This window comes from Pezoporus occidentalis, unplaced genomic scaffold, assembly GCF_034315485.1.
Source record: "Pezoporus occidentalis ecotype Australia unplaced genomic scaffold, CSIRO_AGI_Poc_V1 ctg46, whole genome shotgun sequence".
NCBI lineage: Eukaryota > Metazoa > Chordata > Aves > Psittaciformes > Psittacidae > Pezoporus > Pezoporus occidentalis.
The window spans coordinates 3,799,382-3,825,512 of NW_026915791.1; the positions used below are offsets into that span (position 1 = coordinate 3,799,382).

Sequence of the window (26,131 nt, forward strand, 5' to 3'; positions counted from 1 at the left end):
CTTGAAGGCTGGCATCCTTGGTCTTATTTACTGTCTCCTTAGTTGTTATCAGTCCCATGATGTTCCTTCCCTATCAGCTGAACACTCTCTCTTAGTGTTAGTAAGTTAGAACAGTTTGGTCTATTCTACTATGTTAAAGGCACACGCACTATTGTTAGTCTAAAATTTAAGCCTACACTATCAGTGCATCTTCAGTGTAGACTAGAGACAGATGATTCATGCATCTATCCAATCAATAAGCTTGTCCAGGCCAAGCAAAAATTCATAGATGATCTGGCAAATTCACTGGTGCTGCATCTTCCCATGTGTGTCACTAGGACTTCTGACAGCAGCCTTAAACTAGAGTGGAAGACCGATAACAGACTGTCATGTAGCCACAACTGTGGCAAAAGATACAGGGATGTGCACTGCACTGCACTAGCGCATCCAAAAGCCTTGTTAGCACCCTACATTCATCCTTTTATGGTAAATCCACATATAAATTCCATGTTCTCCTGAAAATGCAGCTGCTGTAGGATCCTATCCCACAGAATTTATGGGAAAACATATCTGCCCAGACATCAGATGTTTAACGTGTCCTCTTATTGAAAAGTGGGTGGCTTAAGAGCCTGAATTGAAGTCGAGTTTAGATTTCCAAGTCCTCCTCCAGTTCCAAAGAGTCAAAGCTGAAAGCACCACCAAAATTATGAAACAAGATTTTGTGTTCAGATGCTAAGGACACAAAGTTAAACACAAGTTACAACTGAGGTTACTTTTACAATGTGCAAGCAAAACAGCCAGCTGAAGAAAGGGAATTTTCCTCACTTATCTTCACATGTAAATCTTAAATGTGTTCCTCAAGAATATTTGCCCACACATCATCACCACCTGCCTTCTTCCTGCTCTACTTTCAGTTTTTTAAAATGGCTTGGAAAAAATTTAGACCTATATGACATGAAAAGCCCTCTTGTGCATGCAGAAAAAAAACATTTTAAAAAGTGAAGTACTCTCTTGCTTTCTTTTTCTTTTCTTTCATGTATTTTGAGGAGGAAAAGCATTCCCTGGGAACAGAAATACATCATATAACTGCTCTGAGGAAACTGAACATGTAACAAAACATTTCCTAGCCACAGGCAGATTTACAATATGTTCAATTACAAAACACAGAGGGATAAGAAATAAGAATCTGTGCAAAGAATTCTCTATTTACTATTAGTCTGGTCTACTAACTGGCATCAGAAACGACAGCGGGAATAGCAAATACAATACTGGACTATAGGAAAGTCAGTGAGAAAAGCATATGTGTGAAACTGAAAACAATATTGTCTAGTGAGTTTGATCTTGAATATAATGGTAAATAAAAGTACCTGTAATAATTCCGAATGCTATTCAGGTGTGGAATGTTGAATGAATCTGTAAGGGAGAGAAAAAAAGAGATTAAGATCAAATTGATCATTGACCTCTGCATTTTATTTCCTTATGCTGAAATAAAGCTGTCTCAGCAGGCACAGAATATACTTGATGCAGTAGACCTAAAAGAAAAACAGTTTTCTCATTTAAGTTTCAACTCAAAGCTAAAGTTGTTTTGGGAATGTAAATTGTCATTTAGCGGCTAAAAGCTAACCACGTGTTTCTACTTTGGTCATAAGGCTTTTTGGACTGAGTGCATTCTCTATAGGCAAGACCTAACTTATGCAAGGAAAATAAAGTAGCTATAGCACCAGAAAAAAGTGTGTATAAAACAGACAGCAACTTAGGGAGGTTTCTCCTGCAGCCTAAGTCCGTCATTAAGGCTGGTAACAGAGGCCTGATAGGGAAATAGGAGTAAAAAAGTCACATATGGGCAGCATACGACAACATATGCACTTTTTTTCCTCAAGTGCTAGGCTTCCTAGTTTTGCCCTTCTTGTAACAGCTGGCTTATATAGCTTAAAAAGGTTGTTAGCTTGTGTTTGACTGCTTAGAATGTAGCAACAACTAGGATGTGTACAAACTTCTATGAGGTCTTTCTGTTCAAAAGAAATCAATTTTCCTTTACATGCTGAATGTGTGACACTTTTAAACTTAAACCTGTGGGAGCAGGTCTACGAAAAGTAAATTCAAACCATTTCTTCAATAGGGTACCAAGGAGGAGAAAAAAGGTTACATGTGTGTTTGTAAATTCAAACCATTTCTTCAATAGGGTAAGGTTACAGTTTGCCCTTCAATTAAAAAAGGGGGTATATAAGCTAATGACCTGGAAACTAACGTCTGGAGCTCTGTTCTACCATTTGAAAGGCAAAAGCAATACACGAAGACTCCTTCTTCCCTGGTACTAATATTCCAGTAAGTGCCTCTAAACAAAGTGTGCCCTTGGTGAAGCAAACATGTAGATGGCAAGCCCTTCTACTGGTTCATAGCCATCACTAATGTGCTACTAAGTACTATATTCTTTAGATTATTTTTATTTTACCTCGATATTCTAACTTGTCTAAATCAGCTCTGTAATCTCAGGAAAGAAATAAGTGTTTAATTTCCTTCTTACCATGATTCCCCTTGATGTCTATCCACTTGGTTTTTTCCATGACCCTTGATCTCTTCAGGATTGACTGGTAAGTTTTCCATTCTACTTCTACCTGCTCAGATCCCAGTTTATCTCTTGTCTTCGCATCTGTGAGGTCACCTGAAAGTGCACAAAGGCAAGGCTTACACACATACTGTAACTACGTGAGCATGCCATCCATGTGTCCTAGAGTAAGTGCATTAAACACTCCAGTCATCTGCTATGAGAGGTAAATACCTTCTAAGGTAGATGTGGCAGCCTCTTGAAACATCTATCAGCCACATCACTGCAGCACTTTCACTAATGCCATACCAAAATGAAGACAATTATGACATATTCGTTATACCTGAAGACTGTAGTCAGAGAAGCTTTGTTTGACTTCACACCTTCTGTATCCCCGCAAGCTCCAGTTAGAGTTTGAACCATTCCCAGCTCTGTTCATACAGTAATGCCTTCCTGCATTGCTAGTTTAAGGATGAATGCTAACTATTTCTGAACTCTTAACTTAAAAAGCAAGCAGCAGATAGGTAACTCCCTGTAGAAACAAAAGTCCAGGTCTAACATTAAGATTCTAAAGCCTCGCATATAGTAGTGGCTCAAAGTGTTTTTATTTGCTTGCCAAAACTTAATCTGTTTCAATAGCAAGCTATCAAATGGAATGGCAAGGCTTATTTCACCTGTCTTGGTACGATATGTTCAAACAGAAACCAGCAATGAAATCTGACATTAATTGATAGTTGAATTTCATACAAATGAGCAGGGATCGTTCTGAGAGGAACTGGCTTCTAATGACTTATCACAGACATTGATAATTTCTGTAATTTCAAATAGTGAAGACTGATGTAGAGTTACTAGCAGGAGGACAAGAAGGAAGGGAGCTGCTAGGGACAACTAAGGTGAAGTAATAAGTATTGGAAAAACTGTAACTATATTGCATAATTATGTCTCTTACATATAATATACACTAAACACTGTCAGACTCACTCACTGAACAAAAACTAATTCTCTTCAGTTGCAAAGTTATTCTCTTCTGCTTCTAGCAGTCTATCTGCAGTTGAAACTCCATTGCCATTGCTCAAGATACCTTAAGGCTTTAAAGTTTCCTTGTTTGCTCTTCCTTTGACAGCACATTCAACAGGAAATCCACATGGTGAATTGCTCACCTGTTGCTAGAACAAGTGCTGGCTGAATTATATCAATTGTTTCGGAACAGAATTTTTCGAAGTCAGGAGCTCGTTTGGGATCCCGAAATCTACTGATATGAATATCTGACACCTGCAAAAGAGAAAAATTAAACACTGTCCCAAGCAGAGGATTATTGCTGCCCTGTTTGTTCTGCAAAATCACGTATATAAGAATGCAAAGTAAGAGCAGTCGTAGTGATTCATATCAGTACATGGGATACAGAGAGAAACAGAAGTGGACGATTAGGGAAGAAAAAAAGCAGAGCAAACATATAACACTGCATCTCTAACCCCTAGAATCATATTTACACTGAGAAAATCTCTTTCAATCTAAGGGCATACAATGATACGAGGAAATGCTTAGCTATCTACAGCAAGTTTTGATGGCTTTAAGTTGGCCTGTTGACTTTCAAATTCTGTGAGCTTCTGGTACAACACAATGATCTTGCTGCAAGAGATTAACAGTAAGTAGTTCTGCAAAGCAAAACAAGATTAAAGTCACCTAAGACGTGAAGCATACTGATAACTGATTTTGTACCTGGTGTGCCATTTCCAGCAGCTGGGTGGAAGGACTTACTACATTCTATCCCTGCATTTTAATGGAGCTAATGAGTGTGTTTACAACCTATTCCATGTGCTTCATGAACACAAAGATTGTCCAAGAAATGATGATACCACTCGCACATAACTGCAAAAGGTGCTGTTCATTTCTGAACAGTCAAAGCCCTCACATCAGAAGATACCTACAGGACGGGATGCAGAGAATAAGAAAAGTAAGATTTTTTTTTTGTTGTTAATATTATGCTTTTTCAGGTATGTCCCAAGTAAATCTTAGGGGAATGCTTTCAATTCCACCTGCCATTCCATTTCAGTGAATTAGTAACTTATCCCCCTCAGTTTAAACAAATCTGACACTCAAAAACCAGTGAGCACATGCTCATGGCCATCTGATGATATCACTGACTGAGAAAGAAAAACATTAACTTTTACGTTCAATTTAATAAACCTGGATCTTTTTCCATTTTGAGAAATCTACATGAAATACCTTGGAGACAAAATGCCTTAGCGTTTATTTACTCAGCCATTTGAATACGTAGGAAGCATTGCCTGAAAACAGTTTTTTAACTCTGCTTAGGGAAATTCCCCATTTGCTTATATGTAATTTTTGCCTGTATCAGAATTGGATGCTAAAAAAAGGTAAACATTTTCAGACATAACCTTAACTTCATTTTTATTAATATAGTCAAGCTAGTATGAATCAAAAAGCATAGTAAAACTACCTCAATACATTAAATCTAATTCAACCGCTGACAAGGATACAATGTCTTATTTTACTTCTCCTCAGCCTGTGGATTTGCAATTCATCTATCTATGAACAGATCAGCAATCAAACAGAGAAAATAAAAACTTCTAATTTTGCTGTTTCCAGATGCTTGAGCAAAAGTCTCACAAGACTCTCTACTGATAACAATGAAGAATGTAAATTCCCAACCTTTTATCAGTCAGTGTTTGGGAAGCCTGATTTTCTACAAAGATCTTCTCTCTTTTTTCCTCTACTATGATACAAGTTTAAGATCTACAAAAGGCCCTATCCAGTGACTGAAGTTAGACCTCTGAAGTCACCAGGGAGCCTGAAGCCCGTTTCCCACAACATCATCAGGCACAATGCTGGATTTAGTGCTTGATTTATTTCCAAGTTGGGTCTATGATAAGACATCTGTTAAAGGGCAGATCTGAAAGAGAACATAAACACTTGAAAGTAAAGCCAAGTCTCAAATTAGCTGCACTGTGACCTATTCCTGGGAGAACTCCACTTGAAGTAACACAACCAGAGAGAACATGGGAGATGCTGCATGGATCTGTGCATGCTGCTTGTCAGCATAGCTTTGCAGCTGCTATATGCTGCTGTAGTTGAGTCTCTTCAAGATAGCAACTCAAGATAGGGGCTTTATCTATCTTAATTCAAGCATATCTCTCATCTTGAAATCTACTCTGCAGCAGAGATAAGCCCTAAGTCACTTAAGGAAAAATTACTGAAAATTTGACATTGCAAATACATAGCAATTGGAGAGAACATAAGGACTAATAATACATTTATTTGGCTGATGCACCAAGGGCACTGGCTGCAACTAGTACATTTAAGCAAGGTGTCCTTGGGTTTGAGAATAAAAACAAAATAGCAAAAGCAGCCTATTTGTTAGAAGGAACTGGATGCAACCTCTGTGACATCTCAGGCATTGATTACCTGCAAATACATTTACAGCTTGCGGTCAGTTATACATTAAGCGCTTCAAGACTGATCTGGGGGAAAGAGTCGAAGAGAGGCCACAGGTGTACCCAGAGGTGACAGTTTACTTCCAAGACTATGCCAAGTTAATTTGCATTTACATTCAACCTGGAAAGAAAGCTGTGCACATTTAACCTAACACACGTCACTCTTACACTGGCCCAATACCTTCCGTTGATAAAAATCTGTGTAACTATTTTCTCATGCACACAACTTTCCTGAGTTTTGGAAGGGGACAGGGACAGGCATTATCTACTACCCCAGTAGATAATACTGGATCGGGTACCGAGATAGTACATAGGATAGTGTAATAATTAGAGCTTTAATTACTCGCTTCTACCACGCACATTGGGTATTCTGGCCGAACACCTGTAACTTCTGCTTGACAGAGACCCTCCGCAACAGCAAAAAGGGACGCTTCCCGGGAGAAGGTGTCAGAGTCTCCCACCACAGTGGGAAGGCCATCGGGGACCCCAACCCCGCGCCCGTCCCTCGCCGCAGCCTGGTGGACGCCGAAGGGGAGCAGCCCCGGCCCGGCCCCACTCACCTGCACCACCCACAGCAGGTTGGCGGCCTCTGCCCCGGGGGCGGGCAGGGAGTCCCGCCGGCGCTGACCCGCCGCGGGCGCTGGCGTCCCCGAAGGCACGCACCAATCCAGCAGCAGCGCCACAGCAGCCGCCGCCAGCAGCCCCGCGGCCAGCTTCAGCATCCTGCGCCGCCCCGCCACCATGCGCCCACCCCGGCGGACCCTCCTGCCCGCCGCCGGGCGGCGCCGCCGGCTTCAGCACTTCCGCGTCGCGGCCCACCCCCCTGCTCTGCTTATCGGGCCGCCCCTGCCGCTCCTCTGTGGTTGGCCCGGAGGACCGATAGCAGCGCGAGGGGCGGCCGGGCGGGGGCTCCCCTCCTCCGCCGTGGTCTGCCTGGAGCGGCCGGCCTGTGGGCGCTTGTTAAACGGCTCGGCTAAAACGCTACAGGCCGAAACGTTACCTGAAATGCGCGGCTTGGCGTAGCCCCTAAACCGTTTCGGTGATTTTGGGGGAAGTATGTGCCCTAAGGAGGCCTCGGGCCGTTCCTTTGGTCGGCTGGAGCAAAACCCGGCATACGAAGAGACCAATGCCTCATCCTGTTGTCTTCCCAGTACAGCACACAAACATTCACTCTGTTTTTCCTGTCAGTACTTGTAATTCTACCTGCTCAGAAATCTAGCCAATTAACCTTTTTTGTTCAGTTTTGGTTTTTGCTCCTGACATAATTTAAAAGTTTTTCTTGGTCTTTCAAACTTTTTTTCTTTTTTTTTTTTCTTTTTTTTTTTTTTTTTGCCATTCTGACTCTTACTATAGCAACTACAGAGTTTCAGAATCAGTAAGTTATTCTTTGTTATCAACTCTGTTTTCCTAACTGCTGCCACATTTACTGTTGAGATGTTTTTCTTACCATCTTAAGCATGCGTTTAGCTGAAAAAGCTTCTGTCACTGTACACCAGTTTTCTTTGATAGTAAATGTTGTATTTATTCTCAAACAACTTTACAGATAGAAGTTTCTAATTCAATATTGCTTAATTTTAATTTTCTTTTCTCATATAATTGTCATAGGGCAAAGATTTAATTTTTAGCATTGCTCAAGAAAAACTTCTCAGCTGAGTTAGACTGTATTACTTTCTCAGATGTTCTTGTTAATTTAGCTGCTCTTTGTGGGACTTAACTTATGTTAGCTTTGTTATTTTTATCTGCCTTCCACCTTGCTTGTCAGCTTCTTACTTTCCCCAAAGAACACCCCAAACAACTGCTTTTAAACCAACAGTTAGCAATCAGCAGTCCTGGTAATTCTGAGGAGCAATCCTGAAAACTGGGGTTTGCTCAGTTTCTTCCCGCAGCTGTACCATTTTATTTTAGCTCTAGCAGGACTGCTGAGCTTACTAAGCTTCAGCATTTTGTCTCCATTAAAAATTATCTGGATTCCTGTTTCGTTCTTCTTATTTCCTCTGTAGTACTTTAGTAACCATGGAGATCTTGATGTTTGGTGCCATTTCTGCCTGGGTAGTGCTGCCAATTTGTTTTGTCAGAGGTTTGCTGCCACTTATTTTGCCATGTCCCAGCTTACCTGAGTTCCAGATCTTTCATTTTTTTGGCAGTATTTTGTTTAATAAGTCTATGCAATTGTTCAGCTAAAGCAGCTGGTTTACTTCTAAAAGTCCCACAGTAAAGCAAAGCCATACTGGCTGCTCAGAAAGATGGCCACACAAGAAAGGTGCTTGTGTCACAGCAAGGGGACTACATGCAGCCCTCCCCTGCTTGGGTGCGTTTGTTGCTCTCTGAATAACAGCCTTGCTTCTCTTGCTCAACTGCATCAGCAGCTGGATTATATTATATTACTGTTGATGCCAGTGTATGAGGAGGACTCCAGTAATCACAGTCTAAACTCAGCTGTTGTGCAAACACTGCTGGTTAGTCGTCAGCCATGATACCAAAAAGGATAGAGCACAGAGCTGCAGTGTGTACAGACAAAACTCAGTGAAGCTTTGAAGCAATTGGCAAGTGGCTTAATGGCAAAATCGACTTTGTCCTTTCCTACATCTTATGCCTAAATCTGTTTTAGTGATTTTAAGTGACAGATTTCAATGAAGTAAGTCTGCATTTCTTAAAATGATGAGTGGTAGCTACTACAGAAGAGCTACAGTGGGATGATCTGAAGACATAAGAACTTCAAGGGTACCTGTGACCATGTACAATGAGAAAAATCTATTAAATATACCTGAAAAGGTCACCTGCAAACTTTATGCCATCCATACTGATAACTGAGGAGCAAGGAAAAGTATCTCAGAGGCCTGAAGCAATAAGACTGCAATGGAAGAAGGCAGTCTTCTAAAATCAGAGGAACTAGACACGTGGTTAATATGTATGCCTGCAAGGCCTAAAGCTATGGCCGCTTCCCTATTTCCCCAGCCCTAGAAAGGCACAAGCACAGGGAATTGCACAACTGGACTGTTTTGCAATAATCCCTAAGACTTCCAACAGCTCTTAGGCCAGGTCTGTCACACATCAACCAAGTTCCTAAGCACCCTCATCTTCTGCAAGAGTACCCAGAACAGTTACAATAAGCTGTAGCAAGGAGCTGTGGAGGAAACACTTTTGACCTTGGAGACAGGCATGTGTCTAAAGCTACTGCTGCCTCCTACGTTTGTACGGAGTTCCTAACATTTTGCCTTTGCTTAGCCCAAATGGCAGATGTGCCATGTCTGCTGAAGGAGGACGAATATGCATGTGTATATGAAAATTACTTCCGCTATTATCTTGCTGTAAATGCAGGGCCGTAAGCAAACACCAACACCGTGTTAAGTGCCCACACAGGAACTCTGTATAACTCTGCAGGCAGGATTAACACAAGTTTCGCGGGTCGGCCGTGTGAAAGCGCTTTGCTTCGACCTCCTGATGATACCAGGAGACGCTGCCGTACGGGTCCCGGCCTCCCAGCAAACCAAACCGGGTCAAGGCGACCGCTGTCCCCTCAGCCCCCAGCTACGGCGCCTCAGCCCGAAACTCCTCAGCGCCACGGAGCATGCGCGCGGTGCGGCGCCGGCGGCTGCGATGGGCGGGCTGTGGACGCAGCGCAGTGGCCGGGTGACGGCGGCGGTTTCTTCCGGGCGGTGACGCTGTCGCCGGCAGCGTCCCTCACTTTCAAAATGGCGGACGGAGGCGACGGAAGCCACGGAGGCCGCGACGCGGCGGGAGCAGCGGGTGGCCGCTTCCCCGTGCAGCCTCAGGAGCGAGCCATGGTGAGCTTGCAGCCCGGCGCGGTTCCCTCTGCCGCCCCTCGGGGCAGCCTGAGCCCTGTCTGTGCCGCTACCCTGCCGCTCGGCCGAGCCTTTCCTTCACGGAGGGAACCGGTGCACCCCGCTGGAGGGGGTCGCGTCCTCCGGGTCAGGGCCGCAGTGCGGTGCCGTGGAGGGGCGGAACGCGCTGTTGTGGGGCCCACAGTTGCTGGCGGGTGGCAGCGGCGGCGGCACCTGCCGAGGCATAACAGCTCAACGGCCGCGGGTGGTGGGCCTGGGGCGGGCGGTCCGCAACCCCCCTGCGCTGCGGGCAGACCCCGGTCCGGGCCCCTTGGGAGCGCGGCACGGCACAGGCCCGGTCCCGGCGGCTTGAACTGGCCACAGCCCGACGGCAGCTGTCTTTACTCCTTGGAGCCAGCCCTGTTCCAGCCCCGGCGAGTTCCTGTCAGGCGGCCCAGAGGGAAGCAGTTTGTTGGCAGCTCCCCACAGCATCTTCTGCCGGGGCCCTGACCCGTGTCTTCATTCGACTTTCCTGTAATTAAACGACATAAAACTTTAGAAAGCTTCAGAGACTATCCTGTGTCCTTAAGACCTTGTAGCATATACATGCGTCTTTATCCTCTTTGTGACTTTACCTTCCTTAAAGGTGGCTACTGTGGAACAAAAAAAGGCTTAGTAACAGATTATTGTTCCTCAGAGTGTGAATGAAAGCAACAAATAGTGGCGTTTAGAAAGGATGTAGATGGAGACAGTTGTTTATTTGCTGAATAGAATTATTCTCTCTCTTCTGTGAATTACTTTAAGCACGTATTTAATATTCTCTATTGAGAATACAGCAGTGTTTAATCTGTCTGGTTAACAGTAGTAGGTAAGGGCCTTCTGTGCTTTCTGTCGCAACCTTGTGATTACTATGTTGCCAATGCTTTTGCTAGAGGAGTTCAAAACCCAAAGGCCGTTAACTTAAGAAAGGGAGCCTGAAGATGTGTCACAAACTTAATCGTGTCCCATTTTATGTTACATTTTCCTGTAACATCCTGAATATGTACTGTGGGTTTGAAACTGTTTAAAGTTGGGCACTGGCAAGCCTGTAGCGTATTTAAATTTTACAGCATGCTACAAACAATAAAATTAGGAAAATGTAAATGGGAGAAGTTTACTCCTAGAACTTATCTTGCAGGCAGCAGTGCTAAGCCAACAACAGTTATTTGTTGTACCTCCTCTTGCAGAATTGTAGGGGTATCTGCAAGTTGTAAGGATGCAGCCTGTAATTACAGAGCCTTGTAGTGATAGGACAAGGAGTAATGGGTTCAGACTTAAACAGAGGAAGTTCAAGTTAGATATAAGGAAGAAGTTCTTTACTGTGAGGGTGGTGAGGCACTGGAGCAGGCTGCCCAGGGAAGTGGTAAATGTTCCATCCCTGGCAGTGTTCAAGGCCAGGCTGAACAGAGTCTTGAGTGACATGGTTTAGTATGAGGTGCCCCTGCCCATGGAAGGGGGTTGGAACTGGATGATCTTATGGTCCTTTCCAACCCTAACTCTTCCATTATTCTATTTCTAAAGTGAAGTATGTTTCTATGACTGTTACGGGCCTGTGAGTGGAGTTTTTTTTTTTCCTGTATTAGAAACAGTTTGATTTTTAAACTAGTAAAAATGTAATTTGATTGCATTATGCTGTCAAAAATTACAATCTGACTCAAGCAACTTCTTAAGCTTGAAAGTCTGAGGTGATAGTTGCAGTCAGCAGCAAAGCAATGCAATCAGCCTCATTATTTGAGGACATAAGAGCCTGAGCTAGCCCAGGAAATGCATAGAACTGATAATAGCGATGGTGTGAAAAACACAGATATTGAAGACATCCTGAGCTACTTCCAGTTGATGCTGGTCCACTAAGTTGTCTTGATTTTCATGTTGTTTTAGACAAATCTCTGTGCCAGATTTACTATTATTCCAAGAGAGGTGGGTGGCCAGGTTGTGTTGTCTGTCATATAGCCAAGCAAAATGCAGGAATTTAGGCAGGGAATATGGGGTGAGGGTATTAAGGGAGAAGGGTAGGTGGGGATGTGGACTTAGGCTGGGTCTGACAGCATTCGTGAAAGCAAGTTAGATTGTGAACCTGGCTATATGGATGCCAGACACAGCTGTAATCTGGAAGCAGTACACCCAATTTACCTCTGTACTAGCTAGGTGGATGTGATGTATCCTGACTGACTTGGGTTTTCACTGTAAACAGCTGGCTGAATGTCCTCTCACTGTGGTGCTAGAATAAAGAAGTTGAGGGACTGTGGAGCAGAAACAAGTGGCTGAATGGAGTGAGCTCCATCCTTACTGAGCTTGTCAAATCTGCTTTATTATAAAGTCTGTCAGGCTGACTTTTGCTCTCGTGTTTCATCTCTGGCTTTGGGTGCTGTTGGTTGCAGTGCAGCACCAAGTCTGGCTGCATAAGTAGTAAACCTTTCCAGAATGCTGGGTGCATGATGCAGGATTACTGGAATGATTCTGCAGGATTCAGCCTGATTCTGGGATGGATGGTGATGACTCGGGTAATAAACTCTTCTGCACCCAGCCTAACTCAGTGGTTACTTTTGTGCAGTTAACTCCAACTCTTCAGTTTGGGTGCCATACTTAGAGGTCCCTGAGTTGGCATTTCACTGCGTTAGTTGAAGTCAGGTCCCGTATCTGCCCTCTGTTTCTCTCTAGTGGCTGTATTGCTTCCTCAGCTCAGCTACCCTGAAGGAGAGAGGGCTGAATTTGGGGTGCACTGCCACTGACCTAGGAGTAAACTCTGACTACCAAACTTAAGTTTACTTTCTTTTCTTTCCAAACAGCATCCATGGTTTGCTTGTCTGACTGATAGGCTGGACTTGGCTTGTCTAGTAGCTGGCTAGCAGGCATTGCTGGTGGCTTGATAAAAGCTTGCTTTGCAGACTGGATCCAGCCCTTTGGTTGATGGTCCATCTGTGTTCTAAACAAATTCGTTTGCCTCCTCCCTGCTTTGGTGGTTGCTGTAGAATCATAGAATAGGGTTGGAAAGGACCTTAACATCATTTAGTTCCAACCCCCTGCCATGGGCAGGGACACCTCACACGAAGCCATGTAACCCAAGACTCCATCCAACCTGGCCTTGAACACTGCCAGGGATGGAGCATTCATGGCTTCCTTGGGCAACCCATTCCAGTGCCTTACCACCCTCGCAGTGAAGAACTTCCTTATATCTAATCTGAATTTCCTTTGTTAAAGTTTGAACCCAACCTATCTGGAATATATTAGCAGGGTTTAGATATTAAAATATTTCAAAGATTTTAATTTATGCTAAGTCTTCAAATTTTTGTATAACTTTTTAATAATGTTTTTGAAGAAAAGGGACTTTTTTCCCTGAAGCCCCATTTTTGTCATCAGTCAATACCCCTGTAGAAAAGTGTGGATATATGTGGGTAGTGGTATACAAGAAAAGCAAAGCTTTATTATTAGAATATATCCTTTTAAGTCAGGAAAATAACTTGATCTTGAATTTTAATCTTAAAAAGCAAAACATGATGGAGGTGCTTGTGCATTCTGAAACACTTCAGATCTTGCTTTGTGTCATTCACTGCTATTATATAGTTGAGAAAATGTATATGAGAAGCTTTGTTGTGTGGCTGTGTAGTAATCAAGTAGTAATGTGGAGGGGGTATTAATATTCATATGCAGGTTATTTCTTGAGATTAATGAAATCTGTCAGACATTTTATTTTGGAGTTGCAGTAACTGCTTCCAGTTTTAAATCTGTTCTCTCCTAAACTGAATTAACCTGCTTAGACCAGAGGGTGTGTCCTTATGATTTTACAACAGTTTATGTTAAACTAAATTAGTTCAAAATTTCATCTTTAGGTAGACCACCATATCCTTTTGTGTGAATAAACCCTGAATTGCACATAGCCAAACCCACTGTTTTTAGAACAGTGCAGTGTCTTAGCAGAACAGTGTATAGTAGACACTTGTATCTGTGTCCAAGAAGTGAAGTCTATAAAGTTGCAACAGGTAACTGGAGCATTGCCAGGATCCTGTTTGCATCCCTATATATTTAGCACTCTACTGAAGTGCTTTTATTTTATTATGGTGTTGAGCAGTGCTGTGGCTTTGCCATCCTTGTCTGCTTTCATGTTTACTCATATTTCTTGGTAATTTTTGTGGCTTTTGTTAGTGCAGGAGTAAACTGTGATTGTGAAGGTATCTGTCATCTTTTCTCAAGTCTGCATAAAGTACACAACTGCTGGTTGCTGTAATTCGGCTGTAATCACAGAATTTTTAGGGTTGGAAGGGGACTTCTGGAGATTATCTCATCCAACCTCTCTGCCAAGGCAGGGCCACCTAAAGCAGGTTACACAGGAACGTGTCCAGGTGGGTTTTGAATGTCTCCGGAGAGGGAGACTCCAGCCTCCCTGGGCAGCCTGTTCCAGTGCTTTGACACCCTCATTGTAAAGAAGTTCTTCCTCATGTTGAGGTGAAACTTTTTGCATTTATTTTATAGGCTATTTTATATTTTTTTTATATATCCTATTTATATTTTACTATTTTATATAAATATATATAATGTATATGGTAATACTGTTACAGTGCTGTGAGAGGTATGTGCCTCCAGGAGAACATATCAACAAGTGTATGTTCCTGATAGCATGGAGCTGTTTTAAGTGGCTTCTAGGTCCCAGAGCAGCAGAGAAGCTGGGGATAAATAGGTTGGTTTTGGTGTATAAGGGAAAGCATTTGCAAGATGCCGAGTGAGTGCTAAATACAGGTAGAATCACCTCAAGTTTAGTATGCGCATTCATTGCAGAATTAGACTATGTATACGCTGGATCTTAAAATGCATGACAATTGGAAAATTCGTAGTTGTAATACAAGTTTGAGTTCACAGGACTTAATACAACACAAAAACCTATCACTTTGTTTGTTTCCCTTGTTTTTTTTTTGTTTGATTTGAGATTTTTTCCCCAAACATAGCTATGCCAAAATAATGAATGACTTCTTTATCAATTTCTATAGTAGCTGCCATTTTTGAAGTGCAGTCTAATGCTAAGAAATTTGATAGGTACTCTGTTCCTTTGAGGGTTGGAGAACAAAGCATAGGCATTAAGGATCAAACAAGGAAAGAATCAAAGTCTTTCCTTTGTTTCTCTAGAAACAAAATTAAAAGGATCTATCAAATAATCAGAACTGAAAAAAAAATAAAATTTCAGAGTCTCACAGAATACTGCAAGTAACTCTGCAAATAGGATGATTTTGCTATTTTTCCAGGGATAATACGTGTTTTGCGTGTTTGTAATAAGTGATAGTAAATTCCCGTTTCCCCTTGTGTTGACATGTTAATTGTACATTGCTATCTACCTAATGCATGTTTGGCCAAAATATTTGGAACATGACGTGTGTAGATTGCATGCCTCAGACTTGGGAATTACTGCTAGAATTTCTGGCTACTTTGTTTTGCCTGTTGGACCTTCTTAGTAGTATTGTGCTAATTTTGTAGCATATTTAAGATAGAGTCTCCCATTGGTAGGCAGTTTGATAGAGGTAAAGAGAGGCTTTCATGATTTCACTTTGTATGTTAAGTATTCTGCAGTTAAGGAGCTTCTGCATGTTTATTCTTTTCAATGTCTTTTATGGTCGCTCAAGTGGAGAGACAATATCAGAATAAAAGTTTTCTGGGATCTCTTCTCCTACTAATCTTTTTAACTGGAAACCACTGTTCTGTGAATTAAAGCAAAGCAGCCTTTTGCATTTAGTATTCATGTTGAGTGACACTTGCTTGAAATCATGATGTCTCCAGCATTCTACTTTTAAAATCCTGATTCTTCCAGCTGTTTTGACAAGCAACTGGTGTTGCCATCCCATGCTTGACAGGTTTGTCATGCACAAGCTAAGCTTTTTTACTGCTCCTTTTAACTGGAATGTTGGACTAGGTATAGGTTTTAGTTTGTTCTGCTGGCAGTGTCTAGTCTTTCATAATTTGTTATTTAATATTTATAAATATTAATATTCCTTCTCGCAGTTTACAGTAATATTTCTATCTAAAAATATAGTCTTGAAATTCATGCGGTCATTTTGCATTGAAAGATCAGTGTGTCAATCAATGTGGCTAAAGAAGAGCTGCTTTTTATAGTATCGCTGAATGCAAACTTAGTGTGAAAAGAGTTCAGAATTCAAACAGGACTGTGCTTAGAATGTAAATCAAAAAGGAAGTAGTCGCTACTGAATTAATGTACATAATAAATCTGTCGCAATAATAAATTCTGTCATAGTGGTGGGAAATATAATTTGATGCTTGATCTGTAGGTGAAAAGTGAATTGCGAGTAACTTTTTTCTCTTTTCCTTATATAATTCCTTAGCTCTCATTCCTTTTGTTATTTGCAGTATTCACAAATAAATGTGTTTTGTGAATGACAAAATTGGATATATCAATGACATGTTTTTCTTTTTATAGCACTGTTTATTTGTAGGCAAATACAGCTCTTTCTTCCTCTGACCTTTTCTGATGTGATGCTTATTTAAAGGGTTTGGAAAAAGCCTACAAACTGTCCTTTTAGGTGTAGGAGAAGCCTGCATGTTTGGCTAGATTTTACTGTTGGGAAGTGCTCTGTGTGCTTACACATGGGAAGAAATATTAGTAGTCTGATCTCACAGAGGAGGAGAGGAGGACAGGTTTTCATGCAAGATAAGAGGTTGTCTCCTAATTATTCTTCCTCAAGTGGTATTGTGGGATACTTCTGTAGCCATATTCTTCTGAAGAGCCATTAAAGATTACACATGAGTGCTTTTGTTATACAGAACAAATCAAATGTCTTGGACAAAATGGTGACTGTTTCTGCTCTTTTGACAAAACTGCTTATGCTTGAGCAACACAGCTTTGCAACTCCTTCTGGTTCCCTTCATCTCCCTTTCTCATACAGTTCAAGAATTATTGTCGTCTTAAAAAAGGAGAATGTGATGGGAATGGGTAATTAAAGGGGGAAAAGAGATGGGGCTGGGGAAGATTAGAGATACAAAATATAAAAGAGCGAGGAGGCAGTGTGTGTCTGACTTACTTCAGTAGTGTCACCTTTGCCTGCTCTTTTCAATACCTGTGAATGCCCACTGATGTGGTGTGGCTGTTGCTCTTTCCACAGGAAAGGTGGTGGTGTGCAGCTGCTGTGATTACTGCCCTAGTTTGTTCTAGTCATTGTGGCGGTTTTGTTTCTGGGCCATGCCTATGTCCATACGATCCATGCGATGGCATGGCTGTTTCTTCAGTTAACTTTTATGAAAAGTGAGAAAATAAAAAAAAAAACCATCAAAAAAGCTTTGCTAAGGTTGCTAATAGGAATATTTTAAAGTTGAGAAATTTCAAAATTCAAATTTGAGATGAAACCTTGGTTTATTCCAAATGCATGTGGAGGTCATTTTTTTTTTTTTCCTTCTCAGTAATTTTCAGTTTGCAGCCCCAAAATATTTCCCAGTGAAATAGTGTCAATCGGAGTGTATTCAGGCCTGCATCCTTTGGGCTTTCCTCTCTTAGTTACAGTCTGTGGGCCCCAGTGAGTAGGGTGTGAGTGCTGGGAGGCTGTGGGGAGCCGACTAATATTAGTATTTTAGTTGCACGATAATGTTTTCATCTCAGTTGCATGATCTCATGACCTCTGCCTCTTTCAGTACACTATTCCAAATCTATTCTTGAGTGGAATCGAATCTGGAAAATTACTTTTCTGTAGGTCTTACTTGTAGAAGAAACTGGAAGAATAGTAGGATGGTTAGAACTTCAGTGTTGATGGTACAGTATTTTATTTCCTCTTCACCATGATTTGGAGAAAACTCCAGGAACAGACTCGCTAACAAAGTTTCAAGTTGACAGGTATTCTTTATTACGGCGCTGGGAGGCAGGGGGGGATAGCTCCTCCTAACGTGTATCACTGTAGTGCTACGCAGGCCATCCTTATATAGTCACTGGGTGCACACACGTATTCATGAGGCTACACATGAATTACATTATTTTCCAGAAAGCTTCCCACATGCATACAAAAATGGGGTGGTGGTCTTTGAGAGTCGCTTACTTCTCCCAACAATCTTCATAACTTCTGGCAGTCTTTGAAGCATCAGCTTAATTAACATTACAGGCATAGCAATCATCCTGTCCTTCTACTCATCAGTTAGTTTAACTGCACCCACTCTGGACATCTGCTAGTCCCGATAGTCCCCAGTAGATGTTTACACCAGATTAATGGGTTCATCAGCGCCACAAACACAGCAATTATCCTCTCCTTCTACTTATCAACCAGTCAGTATATGTTCAGTTAAAAAAACCCTGACAATTTGTTAATTCATGTTTTTTTACATCTGTAGCAACTGAGCATTGACAGGTGTGTACTGCAGGTAAAGGAGTGAGCGGAAGGTGGGACTACTCAAAAGTGTTAATCCAAGTAGTCAAACCTGAATTTCAGTATGTGGGCACAAGGGGAGCAAGCTAGCATTGGACAGGCAATCTTAATTTAGAGGTGTGCTTTATTTGGCAGCTTCTGTACTTTTGATAGTTTTGTGTGTAAGTTTATACAGTTGAATATAGTAAACAGATTTTTATGCAAGGAATAAATTACTTCTCCTAGGAGACACAGAGGGTATAGGATGGGTCTGAAGTTTAGCCTGATGCAACTTTTAGAAATAAGAAAAATAATATTCTTGTTTCTCTTGTGAATATAATGGATGTTTTCTGGGTAATGCAGGGCTTGAGGATATAACCTAGTGTGTTTACCAGAAAGCAGCCAGACTGCTTCAGAGAGTTTTCTCTCTTCACTTTTTTCCTCTTGTTCTCTGCTTCCTGTCCTTCCTTCTTTGGACAACGTTTAAATAGAATTAAAAGCTTTGCACAGGAATGCTTGAAATGCTTGTGAGTTAGACTGTGTGAGAACCCCTTCTACACTTCTGGCAGATTTTCAGGAAATCTTAGCCCTGTATTTCTTGACGCTATGGTGTGCTGTGTTCCAGCAATGCAGACGCTAAACTTGCACTATCTCTTGGGAACATGACTTGAAAAGTTAGAAGAGCTACAGACTGGGACAGTCTTGTGCTTTGAAAAGAGAGCGGGGTCACATCTTGCATCCCCTTTTTGAACAAATACCGCAACCAAAATGGAAGGGTAACTTGCTAAAGGTATAGTGCAGTATAGGAAAGTTAAACCAAAAACTGAAAACAAGTTACAGGAGGAAACATGTTTAAGAAAGATCATTGAATTACGAGTTTAATTATGCTAGGAATAATTTACTTCCACTCATCTTAAATCATATTTATAAAAAAATAGATGCATATAATCAAGGAATTCACTTTTCAGTTACAAGTTACCGTTTATTATCTTTCTGAGAACGCACAGCTAACTGTGATATTTTTCTTTAAGTGTTGTTATGCAAGTATTTGATAAATTTGAATTCAATTTTCACTTGTTTTTTACAATTTGGAGTCCTTCTGCCCCGGTTAAGTGTAATTGTTAAAAAAATGGTTGCTATGTAATTTAAAAATTCTAATTACTGAATTAAAATAGCAGCCTGCTTTGTTTTCCTTTTGCTCCTTACCACCGTGAATATGTGAAAATTAATATATGCCTATGTATTTGAGTGCATATATGTATATGTATACAGAATGCATAGGTATTACATGCGTGTGTATTGTGAAGTTTTTATGACCAATATGGTGATCACAGTGGTGCTTACTGATCAAGTAATAAATTATGGTTCTTGATCTAGAATTTTTGTTAGAATTGGACTTTAAATAAGTGGTTCCCTTCACTTCATGGATGAATCTTCATTTTCAGTTACTTAGGATGAGTTGAATGCTTTGCAATTCAAGAAAGCTGATTAGACTGGTCAACCTGCCCTTATAAAATGGGGATAATCTAGGATGATTTGAGGACAAATTTGCTCTCCTGTTTGACCGCATTATTCAGGGCTTCTCTTTTCCATCATGAATTTTCTTCCATAACTTTTGAGTTCATAGATCACCATGATAAATGAAGTAATGGACTACCTAAGGGTAATGCTAAGGAAGATTGATGGCCAAAATATCAGTAGATACTTTGTTCTGCAAAAATATTTTTTTTCTGGCATAAATCGATGTTGTGTATAAATGGACATTGTATTTAGGAGGCTCTGTGTCTGATTTGCAATGGTGGAAAACAAAAGATGTTTCAAAATAATGGGAATAATGTGAAAGAAAGAATATTCAGATTTGAAGGACAGAAATAGAACAATTGGAGAGGACTGCTCAGAGTAGTTGCAAGTAAGATCAGGGACTTAATTTAAGAAAAGTAAGAACCTCAAGTCAAAACACAAGTACTTTCATTAATTGTTTTATAAACATGAAATTTCATTTCAGTGTAGTTCCCCAAGGACATTAAGCTTATATAATCAGTTGAGCTTCTATTCCGTCAGTGACTATTGAACCCTGATGACCAGTTTCAGCAAAACTTTACTGAAGGGTAACAGTTTCAGAGAGCATTTTTACTGAGCATTTAGCCTTAGCAGGTTAAGGAGTTGAATCCCAAACTTCTTTCTCAGCTAAGACAGGGAAACCTATTGCTGCTGCTGTTTTCATTTGTCAGCAGCTGAACAGACTTCAAGACTTGTGTATTGGCCTGTTGGCAAAGCGTGTAGTTGAAAATTAATTAGTGCATGGGTTGCTCTACAGTAGCAGAGCACTTGCTAACTCTTGCCTTGGAGTGTTTTAGAAGAATACTTCAAGGGAACAGAGGTTACTGTGGTGGGTATTGAAAAGAAAATAGCAGAGAAATTCTTGAGAAACTGTGTTTTTCTGGGTTTTATTACTTGCAGAACTGACTTCTGATGTGGTAGAGAAATTTGGGTTCACAGAAGAACTGCTTAATCTTACTTTCCTTATGTTTGTTTATTCATTTATATTTCTCCATCGGTGTACTTTTCTTGCAGTGGTGTGATGAAAGATTCAACTTCCAAGCTATGTTTTTACAGTGCTTGGCAAAACATGTGCCAAATATTTACTCAGCTGAAATGGACCCCTTGCTGGAGAAACAAGAAGAAATGGTCCAGGCAGCAATATTATACCCCTTGGAATGTTATTTGTTTGGGGAAGACCCAGACATATTTCTGGAGAAACTACAACAGAGTGGAACCTCCCAGCTCTGTGGGAAGGTGTTCAAAGGAGGGGAGGCAACATACTCTTGCAGGTAAGAATGAAGGTATGTTATCATGAATGTTCCTATGTGAGATAATTCAGCAAAGTGGCTTAATAAAATCAGTTGTGCTGCACACTAGTCATTGCTTGTGCTATGGTATGTCTTTGCTTAACTGGCAGTGGCGTTCGCTTCACATTTCAAGCCATGTTAGAGTGAGGAAAATTATGTATGAAAAGCAGGCTCTTACAGAGAAATAGGGAAGGAAGTGGAAAGTGTACTAAAGGTACTGAAATTGGTTAAAAGTACTGGATAAGGTATGAGCATGGGGTTTTCACCTTCTTTCACATCCTGGACTGTATTAAAGATGGTAGCACATTGATTTGATATGATTAATTTTATTAATTAAATTAATGCAACCATATTAATACGAATAGTAGGAAAAAATATTAAAAAAGCCAGAGGTCTTTCTGGTAGGCATAGTTTGCAACTGTGCTGGCATATTTTATTGTAGTTTTCAGTACAATTCAAAAGCCTAGAGAATTTCATCAGAAATACCCCAAAAATATTATTAAGGAAAAAAAGAATATTATGGCCAGAAAAACTCTTGTAAACTTTATGAATTGCACTGTAACATTTTAATCAATTTCATACTCTTCAACTTTTTCTAGATTTAAGTTAATGTTGCTTATGAAAGGAGAATGGTCTTTGAAGAAGTTCTTAGTGTTTGCTAGAAAATGTATAGTGCATGTGGCATTGGATTGTGCAAAGGAAAAGAGTGGTCAAGGCAGTTTAGTACTGCTTTAACAGGAATAATTCTGTTCCTACCTCTGCTGAGTTCTTATATGATAGCAGGCAAAAAGATAAAGCTGTGTATCTCGGAGGTGGTCTCTCTTTTTTTGAGCTCCTGTCTTGCAAAAATGTGGTAGTATTTATACAAAATACGATACTACTGCAACTGAAGCTAAATATGCATTTGCTTTAGGCTTCTGAAATGCTAAAATAAATGCTCTGAAATGTTAAAATCTGTCTTGAATCAGGCTTTCAAATGCATCAAACACTTCTGGTTTTCTTTTAACTCACCTTATGGTAGATTTATGGTAATAAATGAGTGTTAGAGAAGTACTAAATTATATTGTAACTATTATTATCTAAAGTTTTGAAAGGAAAGGAATTCGGTAATCAGAAATACCATACTATTTTAGATGTATTGTGAATGAGGTTTGAATTAGATGTTGAACAATGTTGTAAAACACAAAACTTGCTATGCTGTCATTAAACATGTTATGCATAGAATGAAACAGCCTCTAAAGAAAAAAAGTGACCATGTTTTAGGGAATAAGGGCAGCATAAAAAAGCATATGTAAATATATATATAAACATAGAAAAAATGGAACTAGGTTGCCCATGAATGTAATTCTGAATTTTCAGGTATTATTTGAGTGCATAACTGAAACCGTTGATATCTGATTTCAAAATATATATTCTTTGGGTTATTTTGAAAAGGAATTCCCCTTTGATTTTAACTTCTAACTTTTTAAAGTTAGAAACATAGCTTTGCAGAAGTGCAGTAAAAGTTTCATTAGCAGACTGGCTACAATTGTGGGAAACTGATAAAGATTACTTCAAAGTCATCATGGCTTTTAATAACTGTTTATTCTTAGAAAAAGCAGGAATATAGAATCATAGAATAGTTGGGGTTGGAAAGGACCTTAAGATCATCTAGTTCCACCACCCCTGCCATGGGCAGGTACACCTCGCAGTAAACCATGTCACCCAAGGCTTCATCCAACCTGGCATTGAACACCACCAGGGATGGAGCATTCTCAGCCTCCCTGGGCAACCCATTCCAGTGCCTCACCACCCTAACAGGAAAGAATTTCCTCCTAATATCCAATCTAAACTTCCCCTGTTTAAGTTTTAACCTGTTACCCCTTGTCCTGTCACTCCAGTCCCTAATGAAGAGTCCCTCCCCAGGATTCCTATAGGCCCCCTTCAGATACCGGAAGGCTGCTATGAGGTCTCCACGCAGCCTTCTCTTCTCCAGGCTGAACAGCCCCAACTTTCTCAGCCTATCTTCATATGTTAGCAACAAGTTTTGAAAGTGGAAGTCAAACATGTTTCTGATGGAATCTGATATTACATGTTGGAGTACATGGTTCAAGTGTAGCAAGATTGGCTTTCATCTTTCTGTGATGTGGAGTAGCCAAATATTTTTATAATTTGAATCTGTTGTTAATCTCAGAGCAGCATTTTCTTCTGTGCATGGAAATTCCATGTGTTTGTTTTAGAACATTTTCCAGTTACCATTTTTGTTGCAGAGACTGTGCAGTTGATCCGACTTGTGTACTCTGTATGGACTGTTTCCAGAACAGCATTCACAAGAACCACCGGTACAAGGTAGAAAAAAACTGTATTAAGAAATTGTAGCTTCAGCAAAAATTTTTTTTTTTTTTTTGCAATGATAAGCTGCATATAAACCGTTAGTAATTTTTATATTAAAAAATCTGGGATTTACTACTTATTTTTTTCTTTCATGTTTCTAACTGTGTAAACTTCTTTTAAGAAACTTTCTAATTCAAGAACCAGAGGGTAAGGGAGCGTTTCTGAATACATACATTGTTATTCTCTTTGGCAATATCACAGAAGTGTATGTCAGAGCAAGAAGTTGTGACCGATAATAACAGTCCTGTCCTGACCTGAGTCCCAGTCAGTGCTGTTTGGAAATTTAGAATGGGTGTGTGTATACAAGGGCCTTAACTTAAGCATTTACGTCACTGATGCAGTGTCTGCATTTCCACTCTGTTCCTCCATTTAGATTTGCATGAACCACTTTGTGTTTAGTGTGGACTATGGTAAAGTTAAAACAAATGTTAAGTGGTATTTTTTTTGTTTTGTTTTATTGATGGAGTTGTTCTAGGACAGATCGTATCTTTCTGATATCTTTTTGATCCTCTTTAAGCTAAGTCTGTTATCTCTGGGAGCTTCCCATGCTTTAATTAAAAAAGGATAATTTAAATAGTTCTTAGCTAACTCGCTGCCTAAAGTGTCATCTACTGTTTCCTTCCCAGCCCCCATTTTTTGCTTGCCCTCTTCGAGAACTCTAATTTCAACAGCCTTGGAAGCAGAAATGGAAAACAATATATGAAGTGTGTGTACAGAAACATTATATATTCAATTTAATTGCCGTTTGTGGCCAAAAAGCAGGCTAGCCTTTTTTGCAGGTATTCCTTCTGTTCATTGACATGACATCCACTGAAGAGATTTATCTTGTATTATGAATTGATCATAAATCCCTTTTAAGTAGGTATGTTTCAATGAGAGTTTGGAAGAAGTTCCTAGCAATCTCAGAATTAACTGGGGCTAAAATACTGTATTCTGTTCCTGTGTACAAGCCTTTGCATACTGATTTGAAAATGTGTTGTAGATATTTATTCAAAGACTTACAAACCTACTTAGATAATGCAAATATAATTTCTGTTTACAGATGCATGCACAATTTATGGAGAGGCAAGATGAAAACCAGGGAAAATAGGCAATAACGATTAGAGAGCAGTTTGGCATCACAGCTGGGCTGAGAAGCTGTTGTCCTTTCCCTGTTTTTCAGTAACTTCAGGCAAAATATCAGCCATGGAAATAGTCAGATGGTAGCAGGTTTGCATTTCTGTTTTAAAGATGCAATGTAAAGAATACAGATTATACTCTTTAGAGATTCATAGAATAATTTGGGTTGGAAGGGACCTAAAGAGGTCACGTAGTCCAACCACTTGCTCAAACCATGTCTAATTAGATCAGGTTATTTTAAAATGTTTCAAGAAAATAACAATGTTGAATGTCTTTTTATTGGATCACATAGTGTTTTTATAATTTTTTCAGGATTGGGAATTCAGAGTAAGATAAGGAATTATTTTTGCCACAATGATGGGTCAGAATTTGTACTTTTCTGGAAGTGTAATGCCAAGTTTAAGTGGCAAGAAGTTATTTAGATGCTGATTATATATTTTATTTTTTTTGCTAGAAGTGGAGGTACTACAAAATGTTTAATATATGCATCCTTGTTTAGATTATTTTCAGAAAAAAGCATTAAGTACTTTTGCTATAATTTTGCTCATAAAAGCAGAAATTATTATTTTGCATTCATGAAGCACTTATTAGTCATAGGCTATTTCATCTGTTTTTTAGTTAAATTTGGTTTAGATTTACATACCTTTTTGCAGTGGCAACTGTATGTCCTCCTTTTTTTTCTGCTAAAAAGTTTGTGTCTCCCCTTTTCCCTATAAGTGTTTCTATCTGAAAAGTCCATTTGCTATGTAGTGCCTCTTGTATTTTTTTAAGTATACTTGTGTTTGGCTTAAATAATGTCCATTTGTATTTTTCTCTTGTTTCTTATGTGAGTATTTTGTGACTTCAGTACATGCTTCTTACAGATGCATAGCTCCACTGGAGGTGGATTTTGTGACTGTGGGGATACAGAGGCATGGAAGGCTGGACCGCTGTGTACTAAACATGAGCCAGGAGCATCAGGTTCTGCGAAAGAGGTAAGAATATTGTTTAAAGACAGTAAATATTATTAATACTGCCTTCTTCAAAAAACCTGCTTATTTCTGTATACGAGAGTATGTATATTCTATAATTCATGTGGCAGATCCAGTTGAGTTAAATCAGGATTTCCTTGGTTGAGGTGTGTGTTCAATATAAATTGAATATCCTTTGTCTCCAAACAAAAGGCTAAACCAATAGAACAGTTCCATCTACCTATCTGGTGCATTTCTGTCTTTGATTTGGAATTAAAATTAGTCTCTTGCTTTTTTCTTTGCTGTGTGTATTACTCAGTTCTTATTTACAAGTATTTGGTTTTCCAGTTGTTAGTTGTTATTATATTTAGATATAATAATTGATTTTGATAATATTTTCTGGTTTCCATATTACTGTGTTATTGAACAATGTTTTTTTGTTAGTTGCTTCTGGTATGTGATCTGTCCATACAACTAAAACAAGTCCCTATGCTTAAAACTAAACACTAACCTCTTATACTATGACGTCTCATGCTTATTATACCTCATAAAGCAGCATACTAATGAGAAATATGCCATTTATAAGTAGTTCTCAGAATGCGGGCAGATTGGTTGCTTCAGGTACATTTATTTTTTTTAAGAGTCCTACTTCCTGAAATAATCAGGACAGAAAGCCTCTTAGGCTTTGTCATTGCAAATAGGCCCGTAATTCCACCCAG

The 26,131-nt window shown here is 40.0% G+C and overlaps 2 protein-coding genes across 7 annotated transcripts in view; one reads left to right on the top strand and one right to left on the bottom strand.

Moving 5' to 3' along the window:
- Nucleotides 1-6,834, bottom strand: part of TMEM62 (transmembrane protein 62) — a 28,408-nt gene extending 21,574 nt beyond the window's left edge. Inside the window, exons 1-4 of one of the 3 annotated variants that reach the window (XM_062635680.1) lie at nucleotides 6,540-6,834; nucleotides 3,685-3,796; nucleotides 2,504-2,641; nucleotides 1,347-1,392 (exon numbers count right to left, since the gene is read on the bottom strand). In XM_062635680.1, coding sequence (XP_062491664.1) covers nucleotides 1,347-1,392; nucleotides 2,504-2,641; nucleotides 3,685-3,796; nucleotides 6,540-6,722 — 479 coding nt within the window. In that variant the 5' untranslated portion in view covers nucleotides 6,723-6,834. Of the gene's footprint in view, nucleotides 1-1,346; nucleotides 1,393-2,503; nucleotides 2,642-3,684; nucleotides 3,797-5,950; nucleotides 5,970-6,539 lie in introns of those variants that run through there. The other 2 variants (XM_062635681.1, XM_062635682.1) reach the window with 2 other exon arrangements.
- A 2,718-nt stretch (nucleotides 6,835-9,552) lies between these two features.
- The window catches only part of UBR1 (ubiquitin protein ligase E3 component n-recognin 1), a 69,238-nt gene continuing 52,659 nt past the window's right edge, over nucleotides 9,553-26,131 (top strand). For 3 of the 4 annotated variants that reach the window (XM_062635671.1, XM_062635670.1, XM_062635672.1), the window contains exons 1-4: nucleotides 9,553-9,764; nucleotides 20,696-20,952; nucleotides 23,220-23,298; nucleotides 25,326-25,436. In XM_062635671.1, the coding sequence (XP_062491655.1) occupies nucleotides 9,672-9,764; nucleotides 20,696-20,952; nucleotides 23,220-23,298; nucleotides 25,326-25,436 (540 nt within the window). In that variant the 5' untranslated portion in view covers nucleotides 9,553-9,671. The remainder of the gene's footprint in view (nucleotides 9,765-20,695; nucleotides 20,953-23,219; nucleotides 23,299-25,325; nucleotides 25,437-26,131) is intronic. The other variant, XM_062635669.1, reaches the window with a different exon arrangement.